The sequence below is a fragment of the Mytilus trossulus genome, chromosome 8 (assembly GCF_036588685.1).
Source record: "Mytilus trossulus isolate FHL-02 chromosome 8, PNRI_Mtr1.1.1.hap1, whole genome shotgun sequence".
NCBI classification, from domain to species: Eukaryota; Metazoa; Mollusca; class Bivalvia; order Mytilida; family Mytilidae; genus Mytilus; species Mytilus trossulus.
In genome coordinates, this window is record NC_086380.1 from 19538011 (window position 1) to 19559006 (window position 20996).

The 20996-nt window shown below is 31.0% G+C and overlaps 1 protein-coding gene and 1 long non-coding RNA gene across 2 annotated transcripts; one reads left to right on the forward strand and one right to left on the reverse strand.

Annotated features, from left to right (window-relative positions):
• Nucleotides 1–2780: 2780 nt before the first annotated feature.
• Nucleotides 2781–3335, reverse strand: LOC134727427 (uncharacterized). Its single transcript, XM_063591809.1, has one exon. The coding sequence runs from the start codon at nucleotides 3333–3335 to the stop codon at nucleotides 2781–2783; it is 555 nt and encodes a 184-aa protein (XP_063447879.1).
• Nucleotides 3336–9847: 6512 nt separating this feature from the next.
• On the forward strand, nucleotides 9848–14648 carry LOC134681713 (uncharacterized). The gene is made up of 3 exons (XR_010100671.1): nucleotides 9848–10019; nucleotides 12533–12697; nucleotides 14378–14648. It is a non-coding gene; the product is annotated as an uncharacterized LOC134681713 (long non-coding RNA).
• Nucleotides 14649–20996: the final 6348 nt, after the last annotated feature.

The window sequence follows — 20996 nt, forward strand, 5'->3', positions numbered from 1 at the left end:
CTATTATTAACCATTTTTTCCATAATTTTTACAAAATTAGACGTAAGGGCTATAGGTCTATATGACTGTGGGTCTGTGGTTTTTTTTTCAGGTTTAAGTACTGGTGATATAATGGAATGTTTCCATTCACTTGGAAGTTTTTGTAAAAACCAAACTCTATTGATAAAAAGTAATAAGACAGACAGTAATTTATCAGTAAATTGTTTGAACATAGAATATGTAATTCTATCTTTTCCAGGGGAGGTATCAGTTGTATCACTGATAGCATCTTTTAATTCTTGCATAGTATATGGTTCATTATAACTATCAGAGTTATCCTTATAATAGTGTAGTAATTTACTGCACTCCTTTTGTTCTATATCTTGTTTCTGATTTTTAAAATTTTCAGAATAATTATCATCACTACTGACTTGAGCATAATTTGTAGAAAGTATATCAGCTTTGTCTTGAGTACATTCATATTTGGTATTATTATATAACAGGATTGGTAAATTTAATTTTTTAAATGTTTTACCCATTATTGATTTTACTTTTTTCCATACATCTTATAATTTACTATCATTATTTAGCGAGTTACAGTAGCTCTCCAAATAGAGAGACAAACAGAACCAGTCTACGTAAAAGGACGTTTGGTTAGAGGTGGTCCTCAGATGATTCAGTTGAGTTTGGATGGAAAAAGAGTGTACGTAACATCATCTCTATACAGTTCCTGGGATCAACAGTTTTATCCCGAATTGATTACGTAAGAAATAACTATTATCTACATTTGAACTTGTATATTTCTGTTTTCATGGTTGCTTTTATGTTTTAGTTAGAAGAAAGTCAAAGAGAATATGAGATAACATGTAAACTAATTGCGTTTAATTACTACACTTTTATTACTAAACAGTAACTAAATTAAAATCGTGGTGCATCTCTGATTTATTGATTGTTTTAATTGATTGTATGTTTACCGCTTTTGCAATTCTCTAACAATAAAGGCAAATTAAAACTATACTTAGGTACAAAATCTAAATTAAAGTTAAAGGAAAAAAAAATAGTTTATACAATTGGACAATGTGATAAATACATTTATATACAAACAGTAGAAAACATTCCTTCATAACGTCCTAATTGCAACACTGAACAGCAATGTATCACATGGCAATCACACCATTTATACAAAGATAAATACTGCCAAAATGATAAAATCTCTGTAATTTAAGGGTATCTCAAAACATATTGTTCACCTCTTTTTTTGTTATTAGAAATGTTTTCGTATCATCAAAAACTCTGCTTAAATATCAAATCAAAATAATATTCTAATATGATTAACCTAGATGTTATATAGTTTCATGTTATATTACATAAAGAGAAGATTGCTGTGTTCTAAATGATTATCTACTTTAGAAATTTAATGTCTTCTATAAATAACAGTTGCTCATGTAATTACTTATATCGAACCAATGGTAAAAGTTCCATTTAAATTATCTTACAAACAAAAATGTTTAAACCAAAATGTCGGTATGATATAGACAACGACAAACGATGACAACCAATCATACCAACAATGAAACTTTCGGGGAAATTTTAACAGAGGATTTATGTCCACAAAGTGTCAGTGTGCCTCAAGAATTGTCAAATTAAAATCACAGTAGAGTATAGTCAACTTCACACGATGACAAACAATCCTTCAAAGTTATAAAGTGTATCGCAACATCTGAAAGGTATTGCTGTAACTAGGTGCCAATTATTAACAATATTAAAAATAATAAAAGTCCAACAACTCCAGTTCAAACTGTTAAATCAAACTGAAGGAATATCATGGTCAACTACGCATTATAACAAACAATTTAACTACGAAAGTATTCTATCAGACGATCGCAGAGGAGTGGCGTTTACAAGTTGTAATTACGTCATCTAATCCAGAAATGGTCGAAATGATGAAAAAATTCTCAAATCAAAATAACGGGCTTCACATTATTATAACAAGCGATCCTACTAAATATGACAGCAATCTCAGAGGGGTTGCAATTACTGGTTCATTCTGGCTATTCTTACATTTTGAATTTTATAGGTAAAATAGTTCAATTTTATGTAGGAGTTCCCAGAATTTTTGTGTAAACAATGGGATTATGTAGGATTATGTTGTAACAACAATAATGAATCAAAGTAAATCCAGGTAATTCTTGTAGAAAATAAAAAAAAAGAATAATTTATATCACAATCTGTTATTTCATTTAATAATTACATAGCACAGTTTATGTAAATAATATTCAAAAGCACAATATGAATTTATAGCTATAATGGCATGCACAAGTGATTCCAATTATTTACAGTAATATATCAGGTAAATAATATAATTCGAAATATCAATGTTAAATCAAAGCATTAAAGTTTGTTACACTTAACAAAGCACCAAAAGTATACTGAATTGACATTATTCATAGTAAAACATTGAACATGATTGAACATATAAAAGAATACGGAGTCTTAATCAATGTGCAGAAGATGAGAAGCAGCATCTCAATACTTGACTGGAGTAAGTTCATCATTCTGTAACCTTATTTTCAGTGTTTGGAGTCTGTCATCTATTTTCCTGTACTTCCTCTTTCTTGGGATATGTTTCCCGCCAGCTCTGTACTGGCTTCTTCTTGTCTCCACAAACTAATCATACTGAAGATGTTTGGGTGAGATGCCTTTACTAACTTCTTTAGCTTACTATGCCAACCTTCTAAATGGTTTGTTGTTCTAAGACATTCTGTTGCATAGTGATTCCACAGACTTTGGTTGTTCTCTACTCAGTAGCTGGTAACATAGTCAGTAAAGGTAGGTGTTGGTTTAATAGTATCTGAATCGTCGCTGTCCTCAAGTGCATTAAACCAAACATCTTCAATTGTATTGGGTGGTAAAAGTGACAATACTGCAGCTCTACGTACAAGTTGGTGAATATCTCCCTTTTCATTGTATTCCGTTTGCAGACCATGCTTCTGAGCATTTCTCCAGATACACTGAGTGTAGGGGAAAAAGCACCCTTTGATGTTGATATCTGGGAAGACTGAAGTTGCTGCATTTCTGATGGCTATTTCATAGTCGAGGAACATCTTGTCTGGTTGAAGTAGGATGTTGAATTGATTACATAGATCTTTAATTATAGTAAGTAGCCTAGTGTACATCTGCTGATATTTACCGGGTAGAAAACTGTAAACCAGTGGAAACATAGTACCATCAACTTTGGCGTGGAAAGTGTACAGCTGGTAGAACAGTGTTGGACAAACATAGAATGTTCCATCACAGTAGATGGTGTCTGCTGCTGCTAGATGATATAGGTTATCTTGGGTACTGAATACAAGCATTCGCCCATTGGTGTTATCATCTGCAAGTAGGAAGGGATGGCCAGTAGTAGTTTGACCTCATTCACCATCTACTATGATATCTTCTACTGTTGTTGGTAGTGCTGGTATTAACTTGTGTCTTTCATTGTAAAGCTGGTCTTTGCATGAGTAGAAGGTTGGTATGTGTTCTACCAGTTGGTGTGTGTCATCATTCCATTCTCGGTCTCGTAGTTTTAACAATTCTTCTTCATAAATAGTTGGTATTGCAGCGAGTTCATCTTTACAACGAGACTTCATACATTGTAATACATCGTCTACTCTGAGTTGCATTCTGTCTGAGGGATGATGTGATTAGCATCCATTTTGGTTGGTATGTTGTTGTGTGTGTTGATAGTAGCAGGGCAGTTACGGGTAGAGCATTTCCAATAACATCTGTCTCCACATCTTGACTTTATCTGGAACTTGTAGTTATTGTGTATCAAGTTCTGGCTGCCTAATCTATTTGTTGTAAACTTGATATCTAACTGTTTTTTTGGGGGGTTTATAGGGCAAGAAAAGGGTTGGGCTTATCTCGCCCCGTTAACACAAAGATATAACAGTTAAGCGTATTTAACATGTTTGGGCTCATATAGCCTTTATTTTATCTACTTTTCTCAATTTGAAATTGTTCTTCTTAGCCACTTCGATGTTCAATTTACGTTCTTCTGAGTACAAGAAATTCATCTTGTCTCGTACGTTTAACCAGTGGTCATGACTTCTTTTGATGGCGCTATAGAAAGTCGGTTCTTTTACTTTTTCGATCAGTTTATAGGGTACAGTTTATCTGAATAAACAAGGATAAAACTGTTTTCCTTTTCAACCTCGAATAGAAAGGTCTTTTGTGGAGGTCGAAATTTACATTTCCTAACCTGTATCTTGTAGTTCGTTCAGTTTTTTCCATTCCTGCATAACTTGCTGAAAGTTGACCCTCGGCACCTGTTGTGCAGGCGGTATCCTCATGTGGTTTACAGGATAGTGTTCTGTCATCATTGAGTACTGTGATTAACGGTTCTTCCTGTGTAATCATTTCCTCTGTATGTTGAGCGGTATTTTCTCCGTTCCATCTTATTACTAGCTTGTAATCTCCATTCCTTGCTGAGAGGTCCCAGTTGGCGGTTTGATGTTCAAGTAAGTGTACAATGGTGAAGATATCTCCAGTCAACAACGAAGGTAAGCATGACTCATTGCTTGAGGTCATAATGATTCGCCTGACATGTTTAACTAAATGTGGTGATTAGTCAAATAAAGTTGATATCTAACTGTGCATTAGCCATGAACTGAGAATGATTATTACTACTACTAAATAAAGTTTAATGGCGACTACCCTTGCGGATATTGCGCCAGATTACCGTATATAAAATCATTTCAAATAAATGTTTTAAATTTATCATTATTTAGGTGTAAGCCTATATTATATATATTCATATTATAGAAATTTTGTGAGTTTTTTTGTTGTTTTTTTTCCTTAAATTTAATGAATCTTGTTATTTAAATCTGAGCTATAGTGTGTATTTTAATTATCTTGATTATCTATTGGTTAATTTATATTACTAAGAAAAATATATGTGAGCTTATTATTTCGTTATTTGTAACTTAGCCTTCTTTGTTTATAAATATTAAATGATTTGGTAGGTAGGTGTGTTTGTTTTTTTAAACATGAAAACTGTAAGTATCATATACTTTTGGATAGACATATCTAACTTTTACAAATATGCAAATCGTAGAAGGGGTCTGACATATTCCCGTACATTGTATACACATTAATACAATTATACCGCGGCTCGTACGTCCTTGGTAAATTGTGATTCTCTGTATATTGAATTTGACTTAAAGATAGCACCCTCACTTATAAAAGTTTCTTAAACTTACGTTCTCTGAGAAGAAAAAAAATATATATATATTACGGTGTATGTATAATTTGAATCTATAATGTATTGTTGTAACATATTTGTGTGTAATAAATTGTAAGTGTTTATGTTTGCAGTTATGTATAGTATAGATGTATACCAGAGAGTGCTATCTTGGTAGTACTTGATTTAGTGTACTACTTTAACAATAAAAACTTTCGTAGAAGTTTTAGTGTATATTGTCAAATTCGACGGGGTTATGTTTCTTATATTAAGAAATCATAAACTGATAAATGATACCCTCCAGCTCTGTTACAACTATTAAAAAGCCGATATTTAGAAATGAAAAAACTAAGAAAAAAAGGTAAATAATATATATCTACCGAATTATTTGTTTTTGGTGTCGCTCGTTTAGACTGGAGTGGTTTCCCTTGCACTGTAAGAAATAAATTGTTGGTAAATACTTGCAGCCGTACCAAGTGGTAACTATGTGCTGCAAACATACACGGCGAGGAGGCTGCAAACAAACATTTTCCAGTCTAAACGGATTACTTAGCAGCCGTGACTAAAATGATAGTCAATAATACTAATTCAAGGTTAGTATTTACACGGTGCATTGTTTTTGGTCGTTGTAAAATGTGCTGGTTGGTTCTAAAATCATCATATCACAAGGACCGGGGTTCTGGCAAGCCAGTGCCCTTAAAGAAAAATATCCCACAATAAGATAACTCATCTCGTCAGTCGACCCCATGTATAACCCTATCAATATTTTAGCTACGTATACGTGTCAATAGTTTATCCATTGACAGCAGCTGAATCACATTCCTCATAGTGTTAGTTAGGTACATATATATATATGCAGTTAATTCTTGTTGTGAGGTTTGTGTCCCCAATTTGATTTGGGATGGACCGACGAGAGAGTGATTGTGATTGATGATTTCAGGGAGATATGGCAGACTCCTGTGGCATGATATTTTACATATGATCACATGTATTTATAAGCAAACTTAAAAATCTATTCAATGCTAATTAATTTAATTAATTGCATTTTCATTTCCTTACTTAGATTTTCTCTTATCAAGAGTTCATTTAATCAGTTGTTACAGATGTAATAGTATTTTGAATATTTGATATGTGTTGTCATACTTGTTCAAATCCATGAATTGTTGTCCAGTGACTACTATTACAATATTTTGTTTAAAAGTAATTTTACTAATGAATTGCAAGCCCTAAAGTTTTATATTTCTCTTTACCTATACTGATAATATCTGACCAAAAGTATCCTATTAAAACAATTATAAGCATGTTTTTACAAAATTTACACTAAACATCATTGCTAGAAACTAGAAATAAATAGCTAGATTTTCAGTATTTTCTGAATAATTTTACTTTTATCGCATACCGGTATTTATTAAATAATCCCATATTGGGATTAGTGTCTGAGAATATCCTGAAAATAATTTTTTATATGAGAGATCTTTTACCCCTGATGATTCAAACTTTTCCATCATTTTTTGTCTTTGTGGTATGTACTTCCTACAGTTAAACAGGTAGTGTTGCATGTCGTCCACTACTAAACATGTGTCACACAGTTCACTATTACATTTACCCATTGTGCATTTGAATTTATTAGTGAATATATAACTTGATCTAAGTTTAAATAGAGTTCTTTCTCTTTCTCTAGTACTCTTTGGTATGGTAATACAAAAGTTAATATCATTTTGAATAGTGTGTAGTTGTTTACTTTTTGTGTTATTTTCCCAGTATTGTTGCCACATTTTGTAAAGTAAATTTTTACATAAGCATTTGATATCTTCTTCGTAAAGTAGTATACTAGTTATACATGTCTCTATTGATAGAGCCTTTTTAGCTGCTGTGTCTGCCATTTCATTACCGCTTAAACCCACATGACTGGGTATCCATTCTAAAATGATATTTAAACCTAATTTAGACAGTTTACTATATATATATTGAATGTCATACATTATTTGTGTTTTAACTTTAAATATACTTCCAGTGATGGCTTTAAGTGCTGACAGTGAATCTACAAATATTACAGTATTTTCTGGTTGAAATTCTTCTAACCAATATAAAGATAAAAGTATGGCTGTTAATTCACACATAAATATTGAAACATTGTTTTGTAATTTAAAACCTTTATTAACTTTGAGTTCTGGAACTACAAAAGCACATGCATTTGTGTTGTTTTCTGGATTCTTAGATCCATCTGTATATATTTTTAAAAAATTACTATACTTGTTATCAATGAGGATAATTCCTTCACTTTTAATAAGGTGAGGACTATCCTTTTTTGTAATAATTTTTGTAAGTTCAGTTCGGACCTGTGGTTTTAGATCATGCCAAGGTGGGGTTGGGAACTCTTTACATTTGTATACAGTATTAGTATCTACATTATATTTATTTATAGTATCATGTGCAGTAACACAATATGGTTTTTGATTTTCCTTAATTTTTTCCTTGTTAAAATCATCAATAGCATTTTCTTGTAAACTCTTTTTAGTTGGGTTTGTGTCATTGAGACTAAATATATTAAGAAAAGACTTAGTAATAAGACTTTTTCTTCTTAACTCATATGGGGGGTCACCAATTTCAGTCTGTAGACCACTTATACTAGCAGTTGTATGTGCACCTGCACATATTCTTAAGGCTTGTGCTTGTATGCTATCTAATTTTTTCATAACAGAGTGGGAGGCTGAGTTGTAAACTTCACAGCCATAGTCAATCTTTGACCTTATCATTGATATATATAGTGTTCTAAGCGTAAAACAGTTTGCACCCTATTTGGTACCAGTTAATATAATTTCATGCAGTTTAACACCCTGGAACATCTACTTTCTATATATTGTACATGTTTTAACCATTTGAGCTTTGAATCAAAAATCATACCTAAAACTTGACTTCTTTAACAAATGACAATATGGTTTCTCCAAGTTTAAGTTTAATACATGGGGAACTACTCTTACTAAATATCATAGCTACAGTTTTTGTTTGTGATATGAGGAAACCCCATTTGTCACACCAAGTATTAATTGTATCTATATCCTCTTGTATTTTTTTTGTAGATATTTAGTGCTTTTTCCAGATAACCATATGACACTGTCATCAGCAAACTGTGACATAGCACAGTACTTTAAGTTATTGGATATATCCTTCACCATGATGTTAAATAGTGTTGGACTTACACAACTACCCTGTGGTGTACCATTATTCCGATTTATATAAGTCCCAAAACATTGATAGACAATCAATGACAAACTATTTAGAAGACCTTAATCTAAATAAATTAACAGAAGACGACAAAAAAAAATTGATACCTTTATAACACAAGATGAATGTCTTAAATTATTAAAGGAATTCAAAAATAACAAATCTCCAGGAGTTGATGGAATAGGAAAGTCTTTTTACTTAAAATGCTGGAACATAATAGGGGAAGATCTGGTGGATGTTTTGAACAATGTGTATTTAAACGGAGAACTCACAGAAACAATGAAGACAGGACTGATCTCACTAATATATAAAAATAAGGGTAATAGAAAAGACATGAAACAATGGCGACCGATTAGTCTACTATGTGTTGATTACAAAATTCTTACCAAATTCTTAAAAACACGACCGTGATGATCCGGGACTCACAACCCGAATGATTTTTACTACTACTACTAAATAGAGTTTAATGGCGACTACCCTTGCGGGTATTGCGCCAGATTACCTTTTATAGAAAAACGTTTCGAGGAAATGTTTTAGAATTTTCATTGTTTAGGTGTAAGCCTATATTATATATTCATATTATAGAAATTTGTGAGTTTTTTTTTTTGTTTCCCTTAAGTTTAATCTTATTTGAATCTGAACTATAGTGTTTGTTTTGGTTATCTTGATTATCTTTTGGTTAATTTAAAGTACGAAAAAGAAATATAAGTGAACTTATTATTCCATCATTTGTAACTTAGCTTTCTTTGTTTATAAATATTTTAAATTAAGTTGGTAAATAGCTGTGTTTGTTGTTTATACATGAAAAATGTAAGTATCTAATACTCTTTGATAGACATATCTGATTTTTACAAATATGCAAATCCTAGAAGGGGTCCGACATATTCCCGTACATAGTGTATACATTAATGCAATTATACCGCGGCTCGTACGTCCTTGGTAAACTGTGATTCTCTGTATATTGAATTTGACTAAAGATAGCACCCTCACTTATAAAAGATTCGTGAACTTACGTTGTAGAATAAAAAATTATATAATATATATTACTGTGTATGTATAATTATAATCTATAATGTATTGTTGTAAAATATTTGTGTGTACTAAATTGCAAGTGTTGATATTTTGCAGTTATGTTCTGTATAGATACCAGAGAGTGCTATCTTGGTAGTACCTGATTTAGTGTACTACTTTAAAAATGAAAAACTTTCGTAAAAGTTTTATTTTATATTGTCAAATTCAACGGGGGTATGTTTCTTTTATTAAGAAATCATAAACTGATAAATGATACCCTCCAGCTCTGTTACAACTTTTAAAAAGGCCAATATATTTAGAAATGAAAAAACTAAAAAGAAAAGGTAAATAGTATATATCTACCAAATTATTTGTTTTTTGTGTCACCCGTTTAGACTGGAGTTGTTTCCCTTGCACTGTAAAGAAATAAATTGTAAATACCTGCAGCCGTTAAGCCACCACGTGGTAACCATGTGCTGCAAGCAGACACGACGAGAGGGCTGTAAACAAACAATTTCCAGTCCAAACGGATGAATTAGCTGCCGTGACTAAAAATGATAGACAATAATACCAATACAAGGTTAGTATTTACACGGAGCATTGTTTTTGGTCGTTGTAAAATGTGCTGGTTGGTTCTTAAAATCATCATATCACAAGGACCTGGGTTCTGGCAAGCCAGTGCCCTTAAAGAAAAATATCCCACAATAAGATAACTCATCTCGTCCGTCGACCCCATGTATAACCCTATCAATATTTTAGCTGCGGTGTCAATAGTTTATCCATTGACAGCAGCTGAATCACATTCCTCATAGTGTTAGTTAGGTACTTATATATACAATGTACATGCAGTTAATTCTTGTTGTGAGGTTTGTGTCCCCAATTTGATTTTGGATGGACCGACGAGAGAGTGCTTGTGATTGATGATTTCTGGGAGATATGTCAGACTCCTGTGGCTTGATATTTTACATGTGATCTCATGTATTTATAAGCAAAATGAAATTTATAAAATTAAAAATCATCTTAATACTAATTATTTTAATCGGATTTATTTTTACTTTTTAACTTAGATTTTCTCTTATCAAGAGTTAATTTAATCAGTTATTACAAATGTAATTTGTATTTTGAATATTTGAGATGCTTTAATCATGTTAATTGTCATACTTGTTAAAATCCATGGATTGGTGTCCAGTGGCTAATATTTCAATGTTTTATTTATAAGTAATTTTACTAGGCCTATAGTTTTTGTCATTTTTCTTTTCCTATACTAATAATACCTGTAGGTTTTCTAACCCTGACCAAAAATATCCTATTAAAATAATCATAAGCATGTTTTTACATAATTTACACTAGAAACTAGAAATATATAGCCAGGTTTTTAGAATAGTCTGAATAATTTTACTTTTATCGCATACCCGTGTTTATTAAATAATCCCATATTGGGAGAAGGGTCTGAGAATATCCTGAAAATAAATTTTTATAAGAGAGAACTTTTACACCTGTTGATTCAAACTTTTCCATCATTTTATGTCTTTGTGGTATGTACTTATTACAGTTAAACAGGTAGTGTTGCAAGTCATCCACTACTAAACATGTGTCACACAGTTCACTATTACATTTACCCATTGTGAATTTGAATTTATTAGTGAATATATAACTTGATCTAAGTTTAAAAAGAGTTCTTTCTCTTTCTCTTGTACCCTTTGGTATAGTAATACAAAAGTTAACATCTTTTTGAATAGCGTGTAGTTGTTTACTCTTAGTGTTGTTTTCCCAGTATTGTTGCCACATTTTTTTTAATAAATTTTTACATAAACATTTGATATCTTCTTTGTAAAGTGGTATACTAGTTATACATGTCTCTATTGATAGAGCCTTTTTAGCTGCTGTGTCTGCCATTTCATTACCACATAAACCCACATGACTGGGTATCCATTCTAATATTATATTCAAACCTAGTTTGGACAGTTTACTGTATATATATTGGATATCATATATTATTTGTGTTTTAACTTTAAATATACTTCCTGTAATAGCTTTTAGTGCTGACAGTGAATCTACAAATATTACAGTATTTTCTGGTTGAAATTCTTCTAACCAATATAAAGATAAGAGTATGGCTGTCAATTCACACATAAATATTGAAACATGATTTTGTAATTTAAAACCTTTTTTTACTTTAAGTTCTGGAACGACAAAAGCACATGCATTTGTGTTGTTTTCTGGATTCTTAGATCCATCTGTATATATTTTTAAAAAATTACTATACTTGTTATCTATGAGGATATTTCCTTCACTTTTAATTAGGTGAGGACTATCCTTTTTAGTAATAATATTTGTAAGTTCCGTTCTGACCTGTGGTTTTAGAACATGCCATGGTGGGGTAGGGAACTCTTTACATTTGTATACAGTATTAATATCTACATTATATTTATTTATTGTATCATGTGCAGTGACACAATATGGTTTTTGATTTTCCTTAATTTTTTCCTTATTAAATTCATATATAGCATTTTCTTGTAAACTTTTTATAGTTGGGTTTGTGTCATTTAGACTAAATATATTCATAAAAGACTTAGTAATCAGACTTTTTCTTCTCAACTCATATGGGGGGTCACCAATTTCAGTCTGTAATCCACTTATACTGGCAGTTTTATGAGCACCTGCACATATTCTTAATGCTTGGGCTTGAATACTATCTAGTTTTTTCTTGACAGAGTAGGAGGCTGAGTTATAAACTTCACAGCCATAATCTATCTTTGACCTTATGATTGATATATATATTGTTCTCAGAGTAGAACAATTTGCACCCCATTTGGTACCAGTTAATAATTTCATGCAGTTCAATACCCTGGAACATCTACTTTCTATATATTGTACATGTTTTAACCATGTTAGTTTGGAATCAAATATCATACCTAGAAACTTGACTTCTTTAACAAATGACAATATTGTTTCACCAAGTTTAAGTTTAATACAAGGAGAACTACTCTTGCTAAATATCATAGCTACCGTTTTTGTTTGTGATATTAGGAAACCCCATTTATCACACCAAATATTAATTGTGTCTATATCCTCTTGTATTCTTTTTTGTAGATATTTAGAGCTTTTTCCAGATAACCATATGGCACTGTCATCAGCAAATTGTGACATAGCACAGTACTTTAAATTATTGGATATATCATTCACCATGATATTAAATAGTGTAGGACTTATACAACTACCCTGTGGTGTACCATTCTGAATTATAAATATTTCAGAGTAAGTATTATTAACTTTAACTTGTATAGTTCTGTCACTAAGAAAATCCTTTACCCATCCCAACATATTACCCCTTATACCTATTGAAGCCATTTTTATAAATAACCCATTTTTCCATAGCATATCAAATGCCTTTTGGAAATCTATAAATACACCAACTGTGAAATGTTTTTTGAGAAATGCTTTATGAATATCATTATCTATTCTAATTATTTGTTCCATAGTATTTCTATTTTTCCTAAATCCACTTTGATTTGGTGTGTAGAAATTATTTTTTTCTAGATACCACCGTAGTCTATTATTTACCATTTTCTCCATATTTTTTACAAAATTAGAAGTAAGGGCTATTGGTCTATATGACTGTGGGTCTGTGGTTTTTTTTCCAGTTTTAAGTACTGGTGATATAATGGAATGTTTCCATTCACTTGGAAGTTTTTGTAAAAAACAAACTCTATTGATAAAAAGTAATAAAACAGACAGTGATTTGTCGGTAAATTTTTTGAACATAGAATATGTTATTTTATCTTTTCCAGGGGAGGTATCAGATGTATCACTGATAGCATCTTTTAATTCTTGCATAGTATATGGTTCATTATAACTAGCAGAGTTATCCTTATAATAATGTAATAATTTACTGTACTCTTTTTGTTCTATATCTTGTTTCTGATTTTTAAATTTTTCAGAGTAATTATGATCACTACTGACTTGAGCATAATTTGTAGCAAGTATATCTGCTTTGTCTGGAGTACATTCATATTTGGTATTTTTATATAATAGGGTTGGTAAATTTAATTTTTTAAAAGTTTTACCCAACATTGATTTAACTTTTTTCCATACATCTGATAATTTAGTATCATTATTGAGAGAGTTACAGTAGCTCTCCCAATACATAGCTTGTGCAGTTTTGATAGTTTTTCTGCACATTCTTTCTTTTTCTCTATATATAGTGAAATCAGTACCTAGACCTGAATGTTGGGCACGATTTTTACAGGTGTTCCTTTGTTTAACACATTTAGTGCATTCAGGTGTCCACCATGGTACCTGTGGTTTTTTAGGTTTATTATTTTTTAATTTGACTGGGATGCACTCCCCAGCTATTTTGAGTATTTTGTTTGTTAGTCTTGAACATGTTTCTTCTATATTGTCAGAAATCATGTCAGGACTCAAATGTTCATTACACTTGCTGGAGAATGCCTCCCAGTCTGCTTTCTTATAATTATATACAGATTCATTTTCATCAGTTTGCATTTGTTTATGATTAAAACTAATATTTACAACATGATGGTCACTGCCATATGAACTAGTGAGGTCCACTGACCATGTTAATTTACTATCTAGACTAGAATTACAAAAAGACAAATCAATAGGGGACAGTTCTAATGTGCTGGGGTTACATCTTGTACCTGTACCATCATTAAGAAGTACTATATCTTTATACTCAAGGAAAGAGAACAGCTCTCTTCCCTTAGTATCTATATTTTTACCGCCCCACATAGTGTGGTGGGCATTAAAATCTCCACATAATATAAATTTTCCCTCTTTTTGATCAAATATATTGTTATAATGGGGTAGTTTTGTATCTGATGCTGTGTCATAAACATTGACCAGTGTAATATTATTATTATCAAAACTAAATTCAATACATGATATTTCTAAAACACTGTTAATATTCTTTTTCAGATATGGAAGATTTTCTCTGACATATATGGCTGTACCTCCATGTGATTTAGTATTACGTACAGAAAAATCAGCTATTTTATAACCTATTACATGTGGATGATCTTGTTCAGTTTTACACCATGTTTCCTGGAAGCAAATTATATCAGGCTTCAATTGTGACATAGCTATATACTCCGCAGCATTGTTGTTAATGCCGCGACAGTTCCAATGTACAACACTGAACATTATGTTATATAATAATAAACATGATAAATAAATAGTATAATTGATAGCCATTATTAGTTGTATATTGTTAATACTTTATCTTGGGCGATAAATAAATTATATCATTTCAGTTGTAACTCTACTAGCCATTTCCAAACCTAATGAGAGATCAAAATTTGACCCAAACATTTGTTTTACAACTATTCCTACAAAACCCATAATTGACTTTAAAGTAAAGTCTATGGGTTTAGTAGGTGTGCTCATAGTCTGGTGCATGACAACACTAATTACAGTTACCAAGTCTTGTATGGTACATTTATCTTTTTGGGGTGGTACTGAGCTCTGATCTTTTGGGGTTTTGCTAGTTGATTTAGAGATTTCTTTATGATGTTCATTGATTTTAAGCTGGTTGGTTGCTTGTTGTAGTGAAATATTTTTAGATTTCACCAGCTTTAGGGCCATTTTTTGTTGGGTCCTTTGTGGACACTCTTTGTCATTAGACATATGTTTACCTTTACAGTTTACACATTTTAAGTCTGTTGAGGTACATTGCTCGTTCTCATGTTCCTCTCCACATTTAATACATCTCTTTTTATTTCTACATTGGTTTGCCATATGCCCAAACCCCTGACATTTATAACTGTTACATTGAATAGGTCTAGGTACAAATAATTTGGTATTATATGTTTTGTACCCAATATTGATTGTTGCTGGTAGCTGGGGTGTCTGAAAGAATAACTTTAGGGATCTAGAAGGTCTTGCCATTCTTTTTCGTCTTTTCCTCTGAGTGGACCAAACATGTTTATCATAGTCAGAGGATTCCATGTCTGTATTATCAGTTTCATTGAGGGACTTATAAAACTCTTCCTCATCAAACTGACCAGAACTTGTTTTGTCCATAATGTCGGACAACAAAGAATATTGGTGAACACTTTTCAGTAAACAAGAAAAGTTAAATATCTAACTATAATAATACTAAATAAATTATTTAGATAGCAGACTATATTATTAATATAATATTCTAAAATAAATATCTGAAATAATACTAAATAAACACAAAATACAGTGATATATTCTAATTCAGTGCAGTGCTACAAAAACACGACCGTGATGATCCGGGACTCACAACCCGATTGAATGATTTTTACAGGAAAAATCTAGATACTTATAGTAATGCTTACACAATGTAATTATTTGGTAGAGATTGTAGTGTTCAGTTAAGACACTGAGCACAAGTTAATAGTGTTCAAAGCTAATCAAAGTTCAAAGTCATTTGGCTTTGCTTAATCTATTAGGCCAATGTAAACACTTATCTAAGATAATTAAGTACTTTTGATATTATATTCATTTTTAAAAATCATAATTTGTTAAAATAATGAAATTAATAAATTTTTTGAGGCTGTAGTTGAAAGTGTGGGTAACTATTAATTTTTTTTTTAAATACGTTTTTTTTTTTTAGACTTTCCAGAATTTTAAATGCTTTTACTACTTTTTCTTTCATTTTTTCTTTTTTAGTTTTTCAATGCTTTAACAGCCTTTTCTTTCAATTAGTTTTATTTTTTAGAAATTCCATGGTATTAAAATACTTAAAATTATTACTTTATGCATGTTTTCAAACAAAAAAGTCTCATTTTTTACATCTAAATAATAATTTTTATTTAATTTCCACAGATAAATTTACCTTTGACCAAATTAGACACAAAGACTAAAACAACATATTTTGCAATAACAACATGTATAATTGTTCTTCCACTAATCCCCCATGTAGGAATAGACAGAATAGTAAAATACAAAATGTAGGAATAGCCAGAAAATACCGAAATTACTAGGTGTTAGTGTGTAGCATTAAAGGGATAATTCGCGATTTTTCACTTTTCATCTTATTATGTTCATAATACCATAAAAAACATATTCACCAAGTTTTATTTCGATATGAAAAGTAATAAGGAAGAAAATTGGGAATTATTAATTTTATTTTTTCAAACTTCCTGACTTATGTGACGTAGTTTAAGTCTTTGAGCATGCCGGGAGTGAAATTAATCTCATTTAAGTCTTGTTCGTTAACCAGATAATAACGCTATTTAAAGCGCATCGACGACCTTTGGTGTAACTTTTAACCAACGAAAAGTGAGTGATAGCCATGCAACTTTTAAAATTAGATTGTAGGATTTATGTGTGGATTTTTTATACGAATTCTAGTAATTAAAGTAAATAATACAATAGAACATTTTTATGATTTTTTTCTTCAAACACTTTAAACAAACATATGAAACTGACACGATCGATAGTGTATTAAAAATACATGTTTGTATTCTGAACTTTTTGCGTCATTCCAGCAAACATTTTCACTTGCTTGTACTGTGGAAATAAAATGTGTATTAATTTGTGACACTTAGTGAATGTTGAATGCGTAGTTAAACTCAAGGTAATTAAAAGATTAGCATTATGTAATTCTAATCTTTTGATCTTCATTCAGTGACATCTAGACGTCACGGTTCACCATTTCAGGTGTGAACAACATTTCGTATGAATGATATACGGGAGTTAGTTATAGTTATAGACACAGAAATGTAAGAAAAAGAATTAAAATGAATTTACGGGAGAAATAAGTCGCACAGTAACTGGATAGCTGTTGTATATATTTTTATATAATTTGCATAAGTTCACTTTTAAATGAATTATTATGACTTCTGATTACTTTTGTAACGATAAAATAGTGAATTATTTTAATTGAATAAATTTATAAATAAAAATAGCCTTCTAAACACGAGTGTATGAACTACAAATTGTACTTTTTTAAAATTAGAATCGGCAACCTTTAATATTTCAAACAGATTGCAATTATATAATTTAGTCCATCCAAAGCGATCTTTATTTACCTATTTAAGAATTAATGTTCTCATCAAAATATTTTAAATCTCGCAACGCATGAATACTTCAGCTATTTGAAAAAAAGATGTTTTAACAAATTGAGAGGAATTTAAGAATGGAATCGAAAAATTACGAATAGATATTCTTTTCAAGTGTGAAAAACGTCAACCAAATTTATTCATAATCGGGAGCGTCCTGATTAAAATAGTCTTTTTCTCACAACGTATAATACTTTAGTAATTTGACCAACGATGTTTAAAAAAAAAGACAACGACATTTAATGTCATCTTAAAGTCTGTTCAACTGGCAAGAATACCCCTAAAGCGGACAAGCAGTTTTTTCTTTAAATTGCTGTCATTGAATATCAAGAAAGAAAATAAATCCCAAAATTAATTTGAAACTTTAATACTCAATAGTTTTCCTAGAAAATATTCACATCCCTTGGGGTTTGTTAGTGTACGTCCAGTTGCATATATTTTACATGAATGTCGGAACAATTGTGATGAAGTCGAATTTCTTCCTTTATTCGAGAATTATCTAATTGATATATAAATTTGTGATTTTACTATGTTCATAACTTCGATGAACCGAAGCAAGTTATATATCGACCTGTATTTAAATCGAATTGTTCCTCTTCTTCTTCCTTTTCTTTTGGTATACAATAGTCTATCGAATTCGATGATTACATACTGTTGGCATACGTGGACTAGTCTATTTACAAAACTGTTACCCCGATTTACACAAAATGTATGTTTCTTTCTTATGTTCAATGTATACAATGTATATATTTTAAATTGCGATATAGCTCCGTAACTTCACGGCTATACAGGCGTAGAAACGAATCGTCGACAACTGCGTACATTTTTTTAAATCAATATTTCAGGTATGTTCCAATCTGTCCTTAACTATTGACAACGAGTATATATTACATTTTCCCAAATTAAACCTTGGAAAACATGTAAATAGATTTATATTTCATCAAATCTTTTTCTTTGTTGGTATTATTTATATTTTTATAAATAATATTCTTTACACCAGTAATGTTATTTATAAACAAGCGTATGAGTTTAGTAATGACTAGTATATTATATCACTTTTGGACACGTAAGACAGAGATGTATATTATACACCTGATAGTTCAAAATGGAGAGTTATAAGTTATCGGCCGTGTACACTGATCAATACCTACAGAAGTGAAACGATGCATGAACTAGCAATCCCGACAGGAAATCGCTTGAATACCTGAACGTGTCACCTCACAATACCTTTGGAAGTAATACCTTCAGCCATACTGGTGATCAGATGAGGGACGATACGAATTTATTTGAATAAAATTTATTACTTTAAAGAATTATAAACGAATTAGATTTTCGAAAACAATTTTCACGGAACACTTATTTATGATTTGAAGTTTGACTTTTTAACTAATTCCAATATTAACAGTTTAAAAATAACAGACTATGGTTATTTAAAAAACATTTTCCGTATCAAGTTAGTTAGTCAGATAAAACAACCGTACGATTGACAAGATATCGACATGCAAATACGACTACATCGGTTACTGTAGTTTTGGTCCTTTGTGGTTTATAGACATATCGTGATTTTTAATCGGAGAAGATGACAAAATGGCGGAAAGCAGAGAATTGATACTCTAAATTTAAAATCGATGGTGATCTCTTACCTAGCGGAATAAAACTTTAATATCTATAAATTTGAGCATTTCTATACATAATGGACATAATATCAATTTTTGATTTTTTTGCGAAGTTTCCCTTTAAGGATGTATTCTTCTGACCTTTCAGTCTCATTCAGTCTCGTTGAAATCTCGTTCTTGAATTATTTCCAAAACATGTGATAAAAGTGGGAAGTATCAATGAATTTTAAAAATATTATAATCAAACATAACTCTGTGAAAAAATTGTGTATTTACAATGAATGTTTTTTTAGTAATCCAGTTTTCAAATTTCACGACCAATCAAGTCAGTATTTTAAGCCAAAATTTTGAGAAAACGAGTTAGGGATACAAAAAATGATTTTACAAGAATCATGTACATCCCATATCATTTTGGTCTTTTCATATTTCTTAGATATGTATTGATCAATCATTTATAACTATAAAAGTTGAAATAATATGCGTTTTGTACTTAAAAGTGAGAAAAATCACAAAAATACAAAATTGACAACATGGTAAATTTTACACAAAAAAGCGTCAAAATATGATAAAACATTCTTATATTAACACCTACATATAGTTTTTTTAGGTAAAATTTATTCAGATTGGTCCACTTCATCTTTATAGAAAGTATGAAAAAAAGTTTAATTGTGGAACTGTGATTTTTTTTCACGATAATAGCCCCAAAATAGGCAAAAATCGATGAAAAAGGGGAAAATCACCAAAATTAGGCATTTTCAAAGAGCCGTAGCAAAAAAAGAAGTGCACCACCATATGATTTTTTCTTCACCAATTATTTTGTTACATTCTTCTTAACCCAAAAATCAGGTTAAGAAAAAAAGTTTAATTCTAGAAATTTTTGGCTCCTCAGAGGTGTACATCCTTAAGTTAAATAAAACTATAAAAGTCACATCTTCTTTTTTATACACAACTCTTAAAAATTGTGAACTACAAAATAACAGTATTGCATAATAGTCGTGAGGATATATATGACAAACAATCATATTTAGTATGACGATCATACTAAAAATGATTGTTTGTCATATTTATAGCAAAAGCTCTGTTGTTATTACTGTGTTTCATAAAGACAAATGATGAAAATAATTATATATTACTCTACACGCGCACAGCGAGAGCCATAAAGAGTCATATTATATTCTCATTTTTTGTAATTTTGTTTAAATCTATTCTTTTTCTTTGCATTATATATATTGAACTCAAGCTAGAACTGTATGTGTACTAACTCCAAATTCTTTCTTTTTTAATACTTTCGTATCAGTGTAGTAGGACACACATGTTGAAAGAAAGGGATGGCCACTGTAAAGCGACAAATGCGTCCTCAATCTTGGAGCGTGTATATGATTTTATTTTTCCATATAATTTCACTTTTTCTTGTCATGCCATTTTGCTGTTTGTACAAAAAAAGGAGCTTGGGGTATATTCAACTTGACAAAATCAGATAATTGGAAAGAAAAACTTAACCTTACGGTTAATCATACCACTTAATGTATGTTTTGATTGGTCTTTGAAGTGAACAAATGTATTCCGTGTACATTGTGAATTTAAAAAAGACTTGCACTTTAACTTCCTATTCCTGTGTTTTTGTTACATTTTGACGAAGTGTGAATTATTATGGCGGGTGATGCAGGCATAAGAGGAGTCGCTTATACTGTCGACGCACCCGGTCTCGCTTTGTGTGTGTGTGTGTGTGTGTGTGTGTTGGGGGGAAGGTATGCGGTTCTTTCATTTTTTGTCTGTTACCTTGATTTGTGTCTTCTAAGTCGATTTGAACATCGGTATACTACTGTTGCCTCAATTTGCTTATTTCGCAAATCATATAGTAGCTTGACATCAAGCCAGTATGAACCAAAA